The 20,181-nt window shown below is 37.5% G+C and overlaps 1 protein-coding gene across 9 annotated transcripts in view; it reads left to right on the top strand.

The window, feature by feature from the left end:
• LOC143349648 (uncharacterized) overlaps positions 1–20,181 on the top strand; it is a 67,760-nt gene that overhangs the window by 40,336 nt on the left and 7,243 nt on the right. For 2 of the 9 annotated variants that reach the window (XM_076781047.1, XM_076781041.1), the window contains exons 1-4: positions 962–2,895; positions 2,977–3,412; positions 8,603–9,400; positions 17,547–17,708. In XM_076781047.1, coding sequence (XP_076637162.1) covers positions 8,900–9,400; positions 17,547–17,708 — 663 coding nt within the window. In that variant the 5' untranslated portion in view covers positions 962–2,895; positions 2,977–3,412; positions 8,603–8,899. Of the gene's footprint in view, positions 1–961; positions 2,896–2,976; positions 3,413–8,602; positions 9,401–17,546; positions 17,709–20,181 lie in introns of those variants that run through there. The other 7 variants (XM_076781048.1, XM_076781049.1, XM_076781044.1 and 4 more) reach the window with 6 other exon arrangements.

Here is a 20,181-nt window from a genome sequence, read left to right as displayed (position 1 = left end):
CGCGAACAAAGATCCAAGCGCGCGGGAGAGGCTGCCAAAAATTCTGTGGGCGTGATTTTTGGCCAGATCGTTGGGACGAACAGACATCGAGGGTTTTTCATTTCGAGTCGCGGGCGCAGCGCGACGTTCTGAATTACGGTGACGGTGTGTCGTCGTAAATCTCGTCGCGACGCGGTGCCATTTTTCACGGCGAACCTTTCGTGACCATTCGTGGTAATGGCGCTCGACGACGATCGTGAAACAGAGGCGAATTCGTGGGTCTCGACAGCAAAAATTCTTTTTATCGTTTGTGGGTCTCAAGATGTCGAGGTCATTGCTAGTTTTTTTTGACAGAAATTACAGTTTGGGCAACGATAAAGGGAAAGAAATTGGCTCGAAATAAATATGTATATGTTTAATACACGCAAAATGACTAGATTGTATTGTATGTATTGTCTCTTTTGGCGTTTGAGAGAGAGAGAGTGAATTAATTGTGGCACTTCACAAATTTACGGCGCCAGTAGCGTTGTACCGTTATCATAAATTAGAATCGCGATTTGAGTATAATAATTGCTACAATATGACTGCACAGGATCTTCCACGATTGCTATGTTCTAAAAAATGAGAATGAAAAATCGTGTAAAAATAATCGAATGAATGATTTATAGAAATATTGGGATAAGATTTAGAAAATTTTTCAAAGCTTTTCAAGTAGTTTATGTTTTTCGTCATGACATAACGAGCAACTAAATAATATTGTATCTTGACTAGAGAAAAATAGTAAGTATCATAAAGAAATCACAAACATACAGATTTTGAACGTGAATCTGTAGTGTAGATATACAAAATTTATTGGTGTTATCTAGAATTTAATTTGCTAGAAAACTTTAATATAATTTAAAATTGTCTTGTATTTCGTAATATAATAATAATTATGGCTAATATTTCCGCAAATAAATTAGCCCATATTTTCCGTCGGAACATAAAGAACAACCAAACAAAAATTCATCCGGATTAAACAGCAACAGTAGGGGATATAGAGGAATCACAAACACACAGATTTCTAATTTCATAGCAAGTATACCCGTTGATGCTCACTTATTATCAAACAATCTATAGTTACACCTACTTTACACTTAATCTACCGAATAATATGATTAATTTCTTAATCTTTTTAGTATTCTGAGTTGCAAGAATCTAAAATAATAAAAGATTTGACGAAGATTTGCCTAGATACCGGTGCTCTATTCGCGATGCGTGTTTACCGAACGCGTTAAATAATCTATCAAGCGATGAAGTCATAGCACCAGCCCATCCTCTAATTATTTCTAGCACTGTTATAAACCGTTCCACGAACTCCCTCGATCATTCCACCCCCCTGGCAACGAGCGAAAGAAATTCCAAAAATATTCGTGCAACAGGCCCGTCGCCTCCGTAGCTTCCCCGCGCTGCGTCAAGAACCCCCAGGTGTTCACGGTCCTTGCATGCGTCGCGACGCCTCGTGCACGTCAGCCAGTGCCAATCGGTCGGTCGAAAAGAGCATTGCGATCTGATCTCCGGTATCCCGCGGCGGGCGTAAACGAAAATCGACAGCCATCGGTGTTTAGAAACCTGTGAAAATAATCTCGCTTCATCGTTCGACCTCGTCTCGCCCATACGATAATAAACCAACCGTCACGCATTTTGCCACCCACAGAAAATATATCGAAGGTTAAGCTCGTCGATATACTGGACAGTACCATGATTATTTGTCGGCATTTTTGTTCGATTCGAATAGTAAAATTAGTAAATATATTTCACGAAATTAAACAATTATCGCTATTCGTTTCCATCGATTTTAAACTAAGGTCCTGAAAGTTTGATAAATTTTTTATGCAACTAAATCCTCGATAAATTTGAAGCTCAAGATCTTCTTAAAAAGTGACGTACACTTTTACTATATTGAAAGATGGCAAATAATAATTGTACACCTCGATAATAAATGAACTTTTTAATAGTGTGATATTTACTCTTGAATTGCGTTTAAACTATTAACGTTGTTGATAATACGAATTGAAACATTTTTATAGAGTTTTTTATATTTGTTAATGTTTGTGTAATTATTTTTTGTCCAAAATCAACGATTTACGAAATATTTGCAAAAAACTATGAAGCTGCAAGTAATGGCGACTCTTTGTCTTTCGTGGCTATTCTAACGAATTATTTATTCTACTGCAAACCTCTGAAAAAATCGATTTATTGTTATCGTCTCTCGAAGAATAAAATCCGAAAAATATATGTGCAGAATTTAATGTCCAAACTCCTCGTTTCTTTCATATTTTTTTAGTTTGCAACACGTAGAATGGAAACCACGGCGTTTCTATTTACCACGTTCTAGAACACACGTAATCAGTACTATTTCACTTGCAAACAAAAATGTATACACATTCAATAAATATTGATAAACTAGCGTGAAATATTTCGATATAAAAAAAATGATCGAAGAGGGCCTTAATTAATAGTACGCATTTTCGATTTGTACTTGGTGGGTCGGGATATTAGAACACACGAAATCAGTATTTCACACTATTTCACTTGCCAACAAAAATGTATACACCTTCCATAAATATTGATAAACACGTGTGAAATATTTCGATATAAAAAAGTTGTGTAATTCGCTGTCCAAAAAAAAAATCGAAGAGGGCCTTAATTAAAAGTACACATTTTCGATAGAGTATCCCTTGAAATATCTCCGCGAACGTCGAAAACTTTTCTAGTTATTAATTTGTAATTAATTAATTAATTATTTCACTTGCAAACAAAAATGTACACACGTTCCGTAAATATCGATAAATATGCGTGAAGTATTTCGATATAAAAAAGTTGACTAGTTCGCTGTCAAAAAAAAAAAATAATCGAAGAGGGCCTTAATTAATAGTACGTATTTTGGTAGAGTATCCACGTGAATGTCGAAAACTTTAGTTATTAATTTTATTTGTATTCGGTGGATCGGGCCAGAATTGCCAGCAGTGGTTGGCGAACGATAGCGGACCTGGTCACCGTCGCGACGCCTCGTGCACGGTCGGCGTCGAGGACGTCGCGTGGCGTAGCCAGCTACCCTCACTTTCGCCGCGTCGGCCGTCGAGGACGCGCGCGTCTAGCATTCCCCCTGGCGATCGATCGATCGTCCGTTGATCGAGCTTCCGTTCGGGAACAGTCAGTGCTCGAGGAAGGAATCGGCGGGCCTCTAGGAAAGATAACCGTAAACGGGAGGTTGTTCGAGGACCTTGGCGCGCGCACGATACACATCAAACTCGCGCTACGTGAATATTTCAAATCGTTTTATCGATCTATCGCGGAACACGTGTCCCGCGATCCGTGTGTCACAGTGATACCACGCGGGTTTTGAACTGCAGTTCCGTTTCGTCTCGCAACCACGCAACGAACGCACAAGGTACCGAGTTCAAGGACGCTGATCAGTGTCTCACTGTCGCCCGCGACTGTGTCTATTGTTCCCGTGTCAATGTTCCATGTTGGTTTATCTTTTTTTTTATTTGTGAATTGTGTGCGTGAATCCGTGGCTGTGAAAACAGGACGTACGCGTCCGGGGAACGTTCACTGTGAACCCTTATCCGTTCCACGCGCGGATCCTGTTACCCCGGAAATCGTCCTCCAAAACCCTTCGACTGTACATACACCCGGGAACCCTCTTTCGGCGATTCGCTGGTCTCTGTAACGCTATCTAGGAAGTTGATAACATCGATCGCTGAATGTGGTCGTGATCGTGGTTTCCTTTCGACACGTTGACCCGCCGTAGTCTTGCAATATGCAATTTTTGTGGCGCGAGAGGTCGATTTTCGATCGCGTCGGGATGTCCGAGGGATCGTTCGATCGATCCTGTTCGGGTAAATACATCTTTAACGCTTTGAGTGCTACCTTCATTCGTATATGACAGGATATTTACCACCATAGAGTTAGAAAAATTAATTTTCAAGTCGAGATGTTGAGGGAAATTAATTAGGATTTGCGAATTTTAGCAAGGTTACAAAAATAAGTAGCGAAACAAATTTTAGTCTAAAATAAAAATTTTTATTATATTATGTATTTTAAAAAATTATCTGATGTGGACTAATCAAAAAGCATTGTATTCTATGTAATGTAATAATGTAAAAGTATTGGAATTGTTTCCAATTTTACGAATTCCACCAAATAGCTTTGCATACGAATTTTCTAAAGTTCAATCTTGACTGGGCCTCGAATAAGCGGTATTTTCACGAATTTTTTGAAAGAAATGTGTGCTTTTAATCGAAATGAATTTGAAAACATTTCTTTTTAAATGTCCATATTTATTCATAATAAATAAATAACATTCTCTATCGCTTGACGTGCGATTTTTTAAAAATTAGTTCTCGAGATATCGATAAAAAAGGTCTCCATTTTTAATGTGTAATGAAATATGTAAGAAATACACATAAATCGTGTAGGCCAGGAATAGAATCTCACACTTAAATTATAAAGTTCTACATTACATAAGAAAGATGGTACATTACTCAGCGGATGATGGGGCAAGGCGAACACAAAAATGTCTAGAACATAAAGTTTTATAGGAAGAAAGATCAGTTTTCCATCAAAGGGAGCATGGAACTATCGATAAATCCAATGTGAACAGCGTCGAGTAATTTTTCTTAAGTCGCGGATCTTAGTCTGACCATAACGAAACAATACTACTTGCAATTTCTTCCTGGACCAATCTTTCTTCCTTCCTACAATACTTCTATACACAAGCAATGTTCAACAAAATTATTTACAAACATTTAGATTGAATTGCGTTACAATTTATATTTTGCTATACATTTTTTTCTTCTTATCATTTGGCGCAGTGTCAATAATTACTCAGTGTATTTAGAAGACAATCAGGATCTCCCATGTGATTTATATTATTCGTGAGTTCAGACACTAATTTCCAGCTTCCACTGAATTAGAAATCTCTGTCACTTTTCCATAGGTATAACATTTTGTTTAATATTGATTTCTTAGAGATGTATTTGCACGAAGAGGACCAAACAAATAGATGATCGAAAGGAAGCAATAAACTGTTTACCTCCAAAGTTGATGGATATGATCAATAATCTTGACAAACTCAATAAAAAATCTTGATATCGTATTATCTGTGATACATAAAGCAACAAATGAATTTCGAAATGTCGAATATTATTGTAATAAAAATCTTCGGCTAATAGACCTCTTCGGAGTTCACAATATACGATATAAAATCAATGGAGTGTCCTTAGTTCGTATACAAATGGCGATATAGTAAGTTCTCGAGTTACGCGGATTCGTAAATACTCGATTACGCTTCTACTTATGTCCTTGTGTAATACATATTCATGTATTTAGATATTAAACGAAATTTCCTTTTATTAATTTTACATTCTACAAAGAAACACGCGTAAATCCATTTAACATTTTTTAAGTCTGATTGGGGACACCACCTATGTCCAAGACTCAGATTTTTCGAAACATTAAAATATTTTTGTTTTAATTGAATACTACTAATAACGTCCATCGATATAATTGTTCAGAAACCAAGTACAATTTGTAATATAGAGGGATATTATATAGAAAAAGAAAGATCAGTCTTCGGAAGAAGTTCCAAGTAGTATCGAGTCGTTTCAGTCAGACGTAAGACTCCTCTACTTAAAAGTTCCAATTATTCTTTCCATCGACACAATAATTTTCTTAAAAGATGCATTTATCTGAATTTTATTTTACCTTCATCTAGAACTAATCTTTCTTTCTTCGTGCAATATGATCTGTTCGCGCAATTTTAAAAAATATTCGTAGCAAAATAACCGTGCGACTCGAGAACTTACTGTAAACGAGAAACTTTAGTATTTACAGGTGTCCAATTTCATAAAAATGGCGGTCAATGTGTGGAGCTTCGTTGTATTTTTGAGTAGACGTAGAGAACTCTAACCAGACTAATCCTCGTAGTGTCGTGAACGTCTAATCAGATCGGTCCTCTTTGTCTAGCTGTTCGTTGCTTGTTGTTTGCTTTCCGTGTGAAGGTCCAAGAGTTTGTGCATGAAGTCGAGAAAGACAAAGGAAAGCAGCGTCGCGGTGGTTCTTCGGTCGCGTCGAAATCGAAGTAACAAAAGTTCTTGCACCGAACGTTGCGAAGTACAAGTCGCTTAACGACTGTGCCGAGATGTTGGTTTTAGGTCGCAAATCGTACCTGGGGACGATTACTGTCGTGCACGTGCCTCGTAACGGAAGATAGGCGGTCTCCAGTCGACGTCAAATCGGTAGGAAAATTATCGTGGCTCGAGGGAAACTCGTTCCTTTATTCGGTCTACGGTTCAGCGTTAGCTCAAATTATTTCTCAGGTCAATTATTAGTTGCGTTCGTTACGTTTAATTCTTCACTCGCATTCGAAAAATACTACACGACTGTGGCAAGCTCGTCAGATTCTAATCTTATAATGTTGCTCGTGTTTGTCGTTCGGATCGATTGTCAAGCATTACCGTTCCTTCATTTCCTTCGAGTCGTGAATAAAATCATCATCAAACTTGGTTTAATTGGTAATCATCGATCAAATTTTTATACAAAATTATAATTTATACAAAATGTTGTTAGTTAATTGTTCTTCAAATACGACGAGACAAATTATGATACTCGTCTATGTCTTCTAGTGTATCTTCGATTCTTCGTTTATTACGCATCACGCTAATTTTATCATTATATATTAGTCATACCTTCTCTGTAGGATAAATATCACGATCTATCAGCTGTAAGTAGCATGTCATTCGATACAGAAAATTGTGATCACAAATCCGGGATAGTCGAGTTATTGTTTTGGTCATCTATAGTTCCCAATTCGGTGTACCCAGTTGTACTTTTAATTTGTAATCAGAATCGTAATAGGAGACGATAGAGATCTTCAATTTCCGCACGAACACGCTATCATTCGCTGTTTCGTCGACGAAGAGGCGCAATTATAATTGCAGACCTTGAAGTTTCCGTCGAGTTAAATCGAGCGCGGCTATATCGCCGTTTGCGCTAGAATCTAAGGGCGGAACTTAGATCGCGCGTAACTAAATTGTGAAACTTCTTTTCTTTTGTACGACAAGTTGGATCGAAACGATACAGGAAGATGAGATTAAACGTCGTTCGAAAGTAGGATCTGGGTTAGGTCTGGATTGCTCTGGGAAACTCGTCGACAGGGTCGTTTAAACAAGACCCGAGCTGTGCAAAAACAGATTGCATAATTGCAAAATGGCTTCGTTCAGCGACTAGAAAAAAAGTTTCGAATCGAGGCGCGAATTGAAATGGATTGCTGGAACCTGTAAAGATTGCTCCCGACAAGCATTTTAGTAATATTAATTTGTTCAAATATTTGTTTTGTTTATCTGTGTACCATTTCTAAGTTAGAAAAGATACTTGAAAAGTAATTAAAACGAAGCCATCTTCGAAATAAGATTAAATTTAATTTTCAAAGAAAAATATACTTTCGAATATTTTCTCTTACTAATTATTTTAAATATATTCATAATATATTTCGTAGTTTGTCAGTTGTATAGAAACAAATAAAATTGGTAGTTCTGACGATACTATTTATTAGTCATTAGTAAACGCAACGAAAAGTTTTGAAGTAATCTTCGTCGAAACTTCTGATCGGTAAATTTGAATTCCATCCAAGGACAATCTCTTCAGCTTCCAATATAGGAGGAAGGCTAGCCGCGGTATAAGTAATTTCGAAGGCCGGGGAAAATGGCGCGGAATAAAAGTTTTACGCGGCGCTGGTGATTGGCTAGATACGGGAAACGCTCGTTAAGACCCACTTGGAAACTTTTTACTGGACAGAAAGCGACTCTGACACCTCTCGCGTCGACGAATAAATCATTCCGGAATCCCCTAACGAAACCCTCGAACCTTGGCGCACGCGGAGCCACTTAATCGACGTGCACCTCTAACAAAACGAATAACTCGAGTGTGTCGAGACACATCGAACCGCTTAAAAACACTCATTAACACCGTTGGCATTCCCCTTGGCTGATGCCCCTAGCAGCGTCCATTTTTCCTCCGAAAACGAACCTTATTCCCCACGAAACACGCGATCGAGGGTTTCGATCGTAAGTGCAACAGTTCGGAGCACGACGGCTCTGACTCGTTAGACTTAAAGTCCCTACGTACGTAAAGTACCGTCTAAGCTAACGCAGTTTTTATATTTCTTCAATCTTGGGAATCAATAACAACGTTCGTCAGACTGGAAATTCTTTACAAATGAACAAAAATTAGTTTTGTCAATGCATAGATAACGATCAATTAAATTGAAATAATGCGATTATTAAATATACATTAGTTTTCTTGTGCTTTCTTAACGTTCGTGCTCTAAAATGTCCGTTATGGGTTGATATAGGGTAGTTACGACGAAGTTAAATGTTTTGACATTTTAGGATACTTCGTCGTATCGCTCTAGTAACCTTATATACCAGTCGCATAATTAGGTCGCGTTAAAGGGGGAAAGGTGGGTAGCACTAGGAACTCCCTCACGGTACGGAAATTATAATATAAAATATCGTGAATACACAAACTCGATTCGTTACGAGGTGGCAGCTACGATGACGGTACTTTACGTATCTAGTGACTTTGGTTGGCACGCCTGAACGGCGCCACCGCGCGGTACGATCGTGAACTAAACTCGGTGTAGGCTCCCGCCAAACGAAACGCTCTGGTGAATTAGTTGCTGATCGAATCGAAAACGAGAAACGGAAACACATAGTCGCGGACTGGACACAAACACACACATAGGGAAGCTTTCGTGATCGTCGAGCACCACCACCACCGCCGCCGCTGCTTGTTTAAAAACCAAAACTCGACACCGTGTCACGAAACACACGGTGATACATTTTGGACGTGGTTCGGTTCGTCATTGTCAGTCATGAATCTTATGTTCCGCAAGAACTTCAGCGGCGAGAAGGGCTTCGGTGGTGGTGGAGGAGGTGGAGGCGGATTGGAGGGTCGCACGACCCTAGGAGGCGCGTACACGTCGGGTACCTTGGGGTACTCGGGGCCACGTTTCGGCGTCGTGCGTGGCGCCACTCAGGCGGCCGTAGGGGCGCGAGGACCGATCAGACGGAGCAGAGAATTCGGCTACTTCCCGTCGATGGCTGATCACGAGCACCAGGGCTACGGGTATAGGACTCACCTGTTCCTTACGCCACCGTCAGGCGGCGCCCTTGGATCCCCGCCCGATGAACCGACCGAGCGATTGGGACCACCCCCCAGAAGGAACTCCGGGCCTCATGTTATCAAGTGGGGCGGTGGTGGGGGCAGCGGGTCCGCGCAAGCGTCAGGAGCTGCGAGCCAGGCGAGGAGGAAGACCCAATCCACGCTGCAGAAGGATCCTTCCGAACCTCCGACACCGACTGCCTCCAGACAGGTGAGCTACCTTCATAGAGCTGGGAAGATCACTGGGGTAAAGGAAATTTGGGCAGTATTTAGTATTATTAACCCTCAAGCACACACGCTCGAATATTTACGTAGAGACACAACTAGGTCTCTGAGACTCACCGCATCTTCAATCGCTTATATTTTGATTTGTTCTGCATGGATTCAAGTGTCTTTTTTTTTAATTGATACGTCAAAGATTTAAGAATAACACTGTGCAGGTTAAATTGTCAAATGAGTTTGTACAGTAAAGATTCACATTACAAATAATTAATTTAAATTATATTTACTTAATCTTTATTTGAGAGTTAAAGACTGAGTAAAATTTCTCCTATTGAAATAATTTTTCTGTTCGAAAAATTTACAATTCCTCCCAGAACTGATCTTTTAAGGTCTCAACAAAGTACAGGCACCGAGAATGATCTGAGAGGTATCATGGATTAGATTAACCAGGGTGAACGCGTTAAATATTCATGATTTTTGAAAAATTTATTGCAGTGGATGTACACGTTCGTGGAGTCTGTGGCCCGTACTATATGAATATACATTATTTATAAAGGACAAGAATATTTGTATTTTAACCCGGAGTTGATTTTTTATTCAAAATGGAGGCTTCATCCGGATAGATGTTCTCTCGTGGTATGCTAACAAATTTTAACCGCTGCCATTTGAATACCTTTTAACAGAGAATATCTTTAAGTACTAATAATATTTATTCAGACTTAAAATCCACATCTATGAATGACATAATATTATCTGTTTAAACGTAGATGTTCAATTTGTCGATTTATTTCTCGTCTTCATCGGAGGATTAGAGCAGTGGAAAGTGTGACCAATAGTCTGACAATTTGTGTGCGCCCTTAACTGTAGATGTACTCCGTTGAACAAATATAGCGATATTTTGTGAGGACAGTCTTTGGTAGAAAAGTCTTGCAGACTTTTACATTACACGTTTAACGATAAAATGCTTTCGTTCAAGAAATTGAAGTTATAGAAGATACAAGTACTAGGTTTTGTACTCCGAAGCGTCACTTTAGATATCTTTTAAGTGTGTCTCGAGCAGATTGAGCACACTCGAGGCAACGTTGTTCGAAAGACTATTTAACATAGCAGGTTATCCTCCTTCACGGTTATTTCATTTTTTAAGTACACTTACGTTATGTTATTTCGTAAAATAACTTTCGAAACTGATGATAAAAATTCACTGGGAGTTCTTTGTAAGATGATTTAAAAATGTTTGAAAAGATCGTTGCTCAAAACAGAGTCAAATTAAATTCAGTCAAATAATTCTTCTCGACTTCGACATTTGAAAGGAAGGAATTCCAAACATAAACTTGGCCCGTGTAACGTCGAGAAGGAACCTGCTTAGAGCCTCTGGCGATTCCAGGATGGTTCGCAGGTCCTATTTGCCAACCCCAAAAGGGCTAGAATTAATCTTCAATCATGGCGTCGGGTCGATCTAAGAGACGAACGATCTTGATGCACCCGATTGCACGCGAGAATCGTTCTCTCGTATCTAACCAGAGATTAGGATTCAAGTGTTGCCAGTTAGTAGAATGTGGGTTGAATTTAATCAGTCAGGAGCCACCTCAGCCACCGAGCTGGTTACAAAGCTTAAAAGTCGACATCCAAACCAGGCGTTGTCACTCGTGACTCGTTTGCGGTGAGACAATATCGTGTATCTCGATGTGTCGTCGACTTAACTCGTTCAATTTATCAAGGAGAAGTGCTCCGGCTCAGAAAACACAGCATTCAACGTGACTCTCGACGAGAATCTTCAATCTTTGTAAAATGCACGCTAAAAAGTGATTATGGCAACGATGAGGTCATAGTAAAGAATATTAACTGCATTAGGGCTTTTTTCGTCAAACAATATTACCCTCAATAAATTTCTACTTAAGGAAAACGAAAATAAGTCGAGTTTATTGAGTTTACACAGCAATTATTATTAAATATTTTTCGACTCGTAAAAAATTACTAAATATATAGGAAAAATTTATTTTTATTTAAGGGGGTCTTCTACTGTAAAACACGTTTTTTATGTTCTCTTTAATATTTTTTTATAGAAAAACTATACAACTTCTTGCATATTTTACATATATATTTATTACTCTTTCAGTAATATTTACAAATTTTTACAACGAGAAATAGTAGAAATTACAGTAGAAGACCCCCTTAATTATTTTGACTGAGAATATTTAATTTTGAATAAATTATGTATTATGTGTCTGGTCGAAGAATACTTGTACTTAAGGGATAAAATAACAAACGTAAGGGGGATTAGAATTTTATTAAAATCATGTTAATTAAATGATTATGAAATGCTTCTTTTACGAGAAGATCGAATAGTAAAAAAAATCGTACATTGACGCGAGACCAGAAACGAAATACCCTAGATCGACGAATGTAGGACCACAAAAGCCCAAGTCACGAAACGAGGGGTAGAAAGAGTTTCGAAGTACAGTTTTTTTTCCAATGGTCGACCGAACAAGACCGAGTAATCGTGCAAATTGTACGCTGTAACCCATCCCTCGAACAAGACTGGTCATCGACGAGTGGTTGGCTACCTGAAACACGGCTAGTCGGACACTCGTGACGATATTTCAGCGGGGAAGTGGATGCCTTGGGCCAGGATGCACGTACTGGGAGAACGACGAGTGCCCTCGAACACGGGATAGTTTCGCGGGACGGAATTATGGCGGAAACGAGTGGCCGTGCACGGAACCGGCCGCACGAAGTTACACCTACGCCGCGGCACGCAAACTCGCTATCTTATTGCACGCCAAGGCGGATCTCGCGACGTGCCATAAATTTTCTGGGAGCCGGCCGGACTATGCTCGATATCCGCCGCTCATTGTGCCCATTCCGGACCACCGATTGATCCCGAATTCCTGGCTAGATCGTTGCGCTGACTCGTTGTCTGAGGACCAGCAGGACTCCTGGTACATCGCCATTCCGACACGAAAAATCCAACTACGAGGCACGAATACTCCGTCGACGAGTCTACGATGCTTCTCGATGATTTCACGATCTCTCAAAATGGCGTCAAAACGCTTTACAAAAGACCTTTGTCGTTAAATGTTTTGGAAATTTTGTAAAGTTTACGGAGCCCTCAAAGATCTTAAATATTATAGTTTACAAGTAGCAATTTTCAAAATAAAATTAATTTATTAATTAATTTAGATGCTCCTCGATGATTTTACGATCTTTCGAAATGGCGTTCTTTTCTTGAAATGGTATGGTTTTCGATGTTTATAGAATTCAACAGAAATTTACTAAGAACCGACACCAAACAGGGATCAACTGTGTCAAATTGAAAAAATAATGCTTTATTATATGTAATGTCTGAAATTAACAATATAATTTTATGTATTATTTAATTTTTAATTTAATTCTTCTTTAAAAATTATTTCACGTGCTATGATTTTGACAATGCAGCCCTGACCTACAATCGCACCTAACTTCCACCTTACGATTCTCTGATGTACAGATTGAGGTTAGGTTGATCTATTATAACACGTACGATTTTTCTAATTATTTATATCAACTTTTCTTTTCCATATAAATATTTGTATACATTATATTTCTTATTTAATAATGCGTTTTCTTTGTTTTAATACTATCGTAGTGGAATCAGAATGTTCTTAGTGGTTTTGTAATAGCACGAATGGAGGTGTCGACTTATAAATTTCTTAACAATTGTCATTAATACTAATAACACAAGCGTAGGTTGGAAAGTTTGAAGGCCACTGTCATTGGACATTGGTTCAGCCATGTTGGTTGCTGGGGTTATAGTTGTTCCGAGAAGTGGATACAAACTGTCTTCCGATATTGGAACGAATTGAACGCGAGTGACCATGCAATGATTGTTTATGTGACGCTTATTTCTATTTTATCCTCAGGATTTACCCCTCAGTAGTGTTCAAGAGGAATAAAATGGCCTCTTCTACTGTGCATAGAACGTGTTTTATTTTAATATCGTCCAAAATAACAGTCATATTAAATAATATAATATTTCTAACGAAATTTGGAATATTCTAAGTTTAATAATTTCCATTATATTTCGTCGATTAAAATCTCATACCTTTGACCCAAATTTTAAGGGGTAGTTTTTGAAAAGATTTCAAGGAAGAAAAAACATTATCATTGCAGTATTCTAATTCTAATAATTTCAATTGTATTTTATCAATTAAAGTCTCCTACCTTTGCCCTAAATTTTAAGGGCAGTCAGAGAAGATTTCGAGAAAGAAAAAATTAAATACCCATATCGTTAGGATAAATTACAAAAGTAAGTGCACAGTAGATACTATATTACAAAAGTTCATTCGAAATTCAAGCTATTTTTACAAATTGTGTGTAGACTCGTGTCTGCATGGTATATTTATGCGAGACTTAAAGGTGGAGCCCTTTTCTTAGACCACCGCCCTGTTCGATGGAGGAAAAGAGCTTCATAAAGCCCAATAAAAAAATTCTCCACTTAAAAACAATTTACGAACGGTCTCGTGGCAGGCAGAATGGCGGAGCAAAAATTAACCTTCGTCCACTGTTAATCGGATACCGCGAATCCTGAACTCTATACTTTATTTCCACTCGAAAAAACGCGCCATGCTCGGCTGCATCGACGCGGAATAATATATCGCTGCGGAAGCAACATCGTTAAAGTTTTACGGGGTCAGCACTCGAGCAAATTAAAAAAATTGTCGGACGGAAATCCACTTTCGTGGAACGTGAAGCGACCCCCCATCTGTCAGTCGGACATTCGCAGCGTCTTCGGGAGCCGCTGGTTTTGTATTTCGCAGTTGACTTTACTCGGTTTCCCGCCGAATGTAAATATATCCGGAACGTTGTCGTTTCTGTTCGCCAAACGTGAAACCGGAGACGAGAAAACATCCTTTGGGACGATATGAAAAGAGGACAGGAAAATGGAATGGAAATTACGCGAGTCCTCTCAGCGAAAGACGCATTAGAACATTTCGTGCAAAATGAAACACTCGGGAGTCTCTTATGACTTCTAAATTTTACACGAATCGATCTTTGAAAAACTATTTGTACCAAGATATTTCTCGTTAAAGACACTTCACTGTGATCAATTAAAAGATACCCTATACGTGTCCTAATAAAAATTGATCTATTCGAGTATTTCATCTCGTTCTGAGATCTACGATAAATTATTCTAATGCTTCGAGGGAGCATTCGTGCAATGAAAATGGCGGTTGCAACGTAAGGTGTCCAAGGTTACGATCAGGGCTTGAACGAGCCTGTAAACTTTTATAAGTAGAAATTGAAGAGTAAAATTTGTAACTTATAAATTGTATGTTTTTCTATTTCAAAAGTCTGTAGCAGCATTTACTACTTAACAGATAAAATATAAAAGTTTTAACAATCTTTTACTCGCTTAACGTCATTTTACAAATAGGAGGTAGATGAGCGAACAACTCGTGATTTCTGTGCAATTGTTTAAAAAAATAACCGTTGTATCGGAACTGATTGATAATTTCAAGTGTCCTTCGTGCCTCGGTTACGAACTATCGAGCCTCCGCAGTCTTCGTCGCCACCCAAAAGTCTCCAACGTCGAGAATGTCACGCCCTGTCGTGCAAACTGTCCCAAAATGTCAGGAACAGTCAGAGGCGTTCGCGTGTCGCCATAAATCACGGCTGGTCTCCGGGTACTTCGTGCACCGCAACGAACAACGAAAGGAATCGCGTTAACCTACATCCTGGGACGACGCTATCGACTTCGAAATTCACTTGTTACTCCGAGGAGCAATTCGGCGGACGCGGGCGTTAAAAATGCAACGGAACCGGGCCTAGAAGGAAACTGTGGTAAACACGGGGCAACGGACGTCCTGTTTACGATCGACAGTAAACGAGTGCATCGGGAGAATGTATACGTGATCGGGCACGAAACGGCTCGTCGTTCGAACGGATTAATGGCCGCCCGGTGCAGGACCACGAGGTTTGGATAATTGAATAGCGGATGCTTCGTTAGCGGAGGATCGCTGGCACGATGGGTATTCTTGAGAATACGGCCACGACAGGGAGGGAAACGCCGAGACAAGCTTGCAAGTCATGCGAATAATGACATCAGACTCGTGGGAGGGATGTTTGAATATACAGTGGCGGGCAGATATTTAAAAAACATTTACATAATTACATATACCTTATACAGGGTTAGGCATATTTGAATTTGTCTTGATAACTGCTTTCATGCTGAGTAAAAGAATGTACATCATTCAATTTAAAAAATTGAAGGTTTCGTTTGTTTCTCGAAAAATATTGCACGTATAAAAAATTAGTATCATTCATCTTGTTGTGCATAAAATATATTAAAACTTTTTCCTCTTTCGGGCTTTTCATATACTTAACGTTTACGAGAAAAATGGTGGTCAAATTTAACACGAACACTCTGTATCAGATTTACTGTAATTTTATATCATAAAGCTGCATTTTATTTAACATTTTGTATTTTATTTATTATAATTGTACATTTTTGAGATAAATAACAATATACAATAGTAGTTTAGTTTGACGTATAAATTCCTATTGATATTAATAACAAACTTTGTGTTATAAATAACTGATATTTCTCTATGAAATAAATCTAGGTTCACTCTACATATTTTCAATAAATAATGGACAATATTTGAGAAGGTAACGAATGAATAACGCCAATGCACAAAAACAAACAGAACTTAATATTTAGTAGATCCTCCCTTATTTTGTATCACTTGAAATATCGTTTTAATAAATCAGCTTGTCGAATGCCATTTTTCAGCTCATTCGCGTTCGAAAACTGTTTTCCATTGGCATAAATCTTTCCAGCTACGATTCCCCAAAGATTTTCAATTGGGCTCCTTGAAAGCCAAAATGAAACTTCGATACTTATTCTTTGAAACCACTCTTTAATGAACTTCGCATGATGAATTGTAGAATTATCGTGTTGAAAAATAAAATTTTGTCCTCAAATGTCGTCGCCATATTCATCTAACACCAAGTCTAATATTTCGTGATATTTTTTAAAAATTATTTTTAAATTATTGGAGTTTTATTTTCCACTGTACTCATTTTTGTTTCCAAGTTAAACTTTTTTTCATCGGAGAAAATCACTGTTCTCCATTTTTAAACCCACTTCCACTTTACGAAGTTTTCTTAAGGGAGGCTTTTTCTCTCGTTTTTCATAACAAATAGTTCCACTTGAGTTTAAAACCTGTCGAACACGTCGAGTATTTACTTTCAAGCCTAATTTAGTTTTTATTTGACTTGCATTGAGTTTATTTTTTCGAGTTTCTTGAAAGATTTCTCCTCGATCTCTCCTAGAAAGTCTTCCTGAAGAACTCGTAGACTCTTTACTGCCATATTTGTCGCCTAATTTCACGAAATTATTCATAATTTTTCAGTTTGATAGACTCATATCCTTTAAAAAAATAACTTGACCTTTTTCAAAATCAGTTGAATGTTTTCCGCAGTTCATTATGCTATGAAGGTTCAATTTAATATAAAATTGAATACAAAGTATTTAAGAATTATAGTTCTACATTGACTTCGAGAAAAAAACTCCAGAATTTACATCATTCTTTGCAAAGAATATCTTGAACCTACAATTATTTCGTTCTATTAATATTATGATCTTATTACAAATTTTTGAAGAATTTGCGTTTTAACGTTTAGGCTGTTCCAACTCAACTAAGTGGTGCAACAAGAATATTGATAGAGAATAGCGAACCTATAATTATCTCAGCCACTACATTCGATACACATCGCCTAAAACTTATTAATTGCTGTGTAAAAATGTTCCTCAAATTGTAATGCGTGGAATGATCTATTGATGGTTTAGAAGATCGTTGAATTTGTTTTCGTGTGTTCTATTGGAACGAAAGAAAAAATATATAGGATTCTATTTAAACAAATTTCGAGGACCTCGACATCTCGTATAAGAAAGTATCTAAGATAAAAGTCTTTCCAGGGCTGTATATGTCTCTTAAAGCTGTGCAACTTTGAGAAGAACTAAGAAATTCTTTCGTACAATTATTTCCACCTGTATAATTTACATGATTTTATCGTTCTAAGCAGTAAATAACATTTTGTCGAAAATCTATTGCGAATTCGTGGGAATTAATTGATTTAAACGGTGCTCATAGGTTTCCTTCAGCGGCAACCGGACATCCGGCGCGTACACGCCACTCGTGGTTTCCGGGAACAGTCCACCCCGTGGGGAACCAATCTCTTTGGCTACGTTGGACCGAGACTGTTTTATCATCCCCCTTGCGTCTCTCGAACGCTTTTTGCCAGCAGGTGTTCCGGTACGTCTAACTTATTTCACACTAATTTGCATTTAAGCTTCTACTTAACTATTGTTTAAGCGTTCGAAGACATCTTGAATCGTGTATAAGAACTCAAAGAGTCTCGTAACCCTTTGCAAAAGACCTTTGTCGTTGCATGTCTTGAAAATTTTGTAAAGGCCCTCAAAGATCTTAAATACTTTTTAAAGTAAAATTAATTTAGTGCTGCCACGTTCGTAAAAATCAGATTATTTTAAAAGAACTCGTTCGATATTAATTTCAATATGCGTAATTGCACGAGGCTTGACACTAGAATTTCGAAAATAATTTACTAAAAAGTTTTGTGTTTGCTTGAATGTTAATTTGAGAATGAATTAGTATCTAGTAAGAAGTGTCTATAAATTGGGCTAGGATATTATAATAAAATGTTGTGTTGTTAAATAATCACTATTATTCTATAATCTGACCTTTCCCAAGTGCAATTGAATTTTTCTCTTCAAACGAAGGCACCTCGTTTTCTTCGCATAAATCGATTCCTTGGGTCATTACTGGTAAGCAAAAACTCAATATTTTATGAGATACTTCATTTTATCTTTAATATTGCAAGTGCTCGAACTCCGATTGCATTCTAAACAGTTCCTTACACTGTTCTCGATACTTTTTCATTGTTCGGTTGTTCAGTCCTTTTTAAAAGTTCATCCTAATCCTTTATATTTAATTATTTATCGAAACAAAACTGCACGAATACATTTTAGTTTTTAATTTTATAATATTCTTTAATTTTAATATACTTTTCTATCCAAGAAAATCTGACGTATCTTCTATAATATTGATTTTATGCTATTATACAGGGTGTTCGGCCACCCCTGGGGAAAATTGTAATATGAGATTCCAGAGGCTAAAATAGAACGAAAATCAAGAATACCAATTTGTTGATGGAGGCTTTGTTAAATAGTTATTAACGTTTAAAGTTCCGCTCGTACTGAATTTTTTTCTCAAGAATGCGCAGGATTTCGGGGGTATGTCTATTGATCAAAAATTGTTGTAATTAACCCCTACAACCGAAAATAATTTTTTCAGAACGATTTGAAATTTTTTTTTTTCGTCGAAAAATTTAGGCACCTACCCCCTGTCGATTTTTCTTAAAAATTAGTTTTTCATTTTTTATAGTTTTATTTGACGCCCTACAGAAAAGTTGTCTAACACTTTTTTGTAGGTACCCATGAGCTCTACTTCAGAAAAAAGTTTCATTGAAATATATTCACAATTGCAGGAGTTATGGCTGTTTGAAGATTGGGCCATTTTTATGGGTTTTTTTTAACTTTACGGGGTCAAGGATCAACTTTTCGGATATTTTTGCTATTTGTACATATTCTTCACTAAAATACGCGTAATTTGGTTTTTTAAACATTAAAATTGTCCAATCCGTTCAGGAGTTATGACGTTTTAAAGATTTACATGAAAATTCGGGCAGATATTTCTGGCCAGAAATTAGATTTTCGGTTAGGAATTTTTTTCTCGAAACTGAATAGGATTTCGGGGGTATATCTATTGACCAAAAATGATTATAATTGACCCCCGCAACCGAAAATAATTTTTTTAGATCGATTTGAAAAAATTGTTTTTTGCCGAAAAATTTCAGCACCTACCCCCTTGTCGATTTTTCTTAAAAATTCGTTTTTGATTTTTAGTAATTTTGTTTGACGCCTTACAGAAAAGTTGTCTAATACTTTTTTGTAGGTACCCATGAGCTCTACTTCAGAAAAAAGTTTCATTGAAATATATTCACAATTGTAGGAGTTATGGCTGTTTGAAAATTGGACCATTTTTATGGGGTTTTTCTCGTTTTGCGGGGTCAAGAATCAACTTTTCGGATATTTTTGCGATTTGTACATATTCTTCATCAAAATACGCGTAGTTTGCTTTTTTAAACATTAAAATCGTCCAATCCATTCAGGAGTTATGACGTTTTAAATATTTGCATGAAATTTCGGGGAACCATTTCTGGCCTCAAATTAGATTTTCGTTAAGAAATTTTTTTCTCGAAATTGCGTAGGATTTCGAGGGTATGTGTATTCACCAAAAATGATTGTAATTGACCCCCGCAACCGAAAATAATTTTTCCAGAATGATTTGAAATTTTTCAATTTCGTCGAACAATTTAGGCACCTACCCCCTGTCGATTTTTCTTAAAAATTCGTTTTTGATTTCTAGTAAGTTTGTTTGACGCCCTACAGAAAAGTTGTCTAATACTTTTTTGTAGGTACCCATGAGCTCTACTTCAGAAAAAAGTTTCACTGAAATATATTCACTATTGTAGGAGTTATGACTGTTTGAAAATTGGTCCATTTTTATGGGGTTTTTCTCGTTTTGCGAGGTCAAGAATCAACTTTTCGGATATTTTTGCTATTTGTACATATTCTTCACTAAAATACGCGTAATTTGGTTTTTTAAACATTAAAATCGTCCAATCCGTTCAGGAGTTATGACGTTT

Source organism: Colletes latitarsis, chromosome 14 (genome assembly GCF_051014445.1).
Source record: "Colletes latitarsis isolate SP2378_abdomen chromosome 14, iyColLati1, whole genome shotgun sequence".
Taxonomy (NCBI): Eukaryota; Metazoa; Arthropoda; class Insecta; order Hymenoptera; family Colletidae; genus Colletes; species Colletes latitarsis.
Note: the sequence above shows the minus strand (reverse complement) of the source record. Positions and strands in the feature narration are given on the sequence as shown.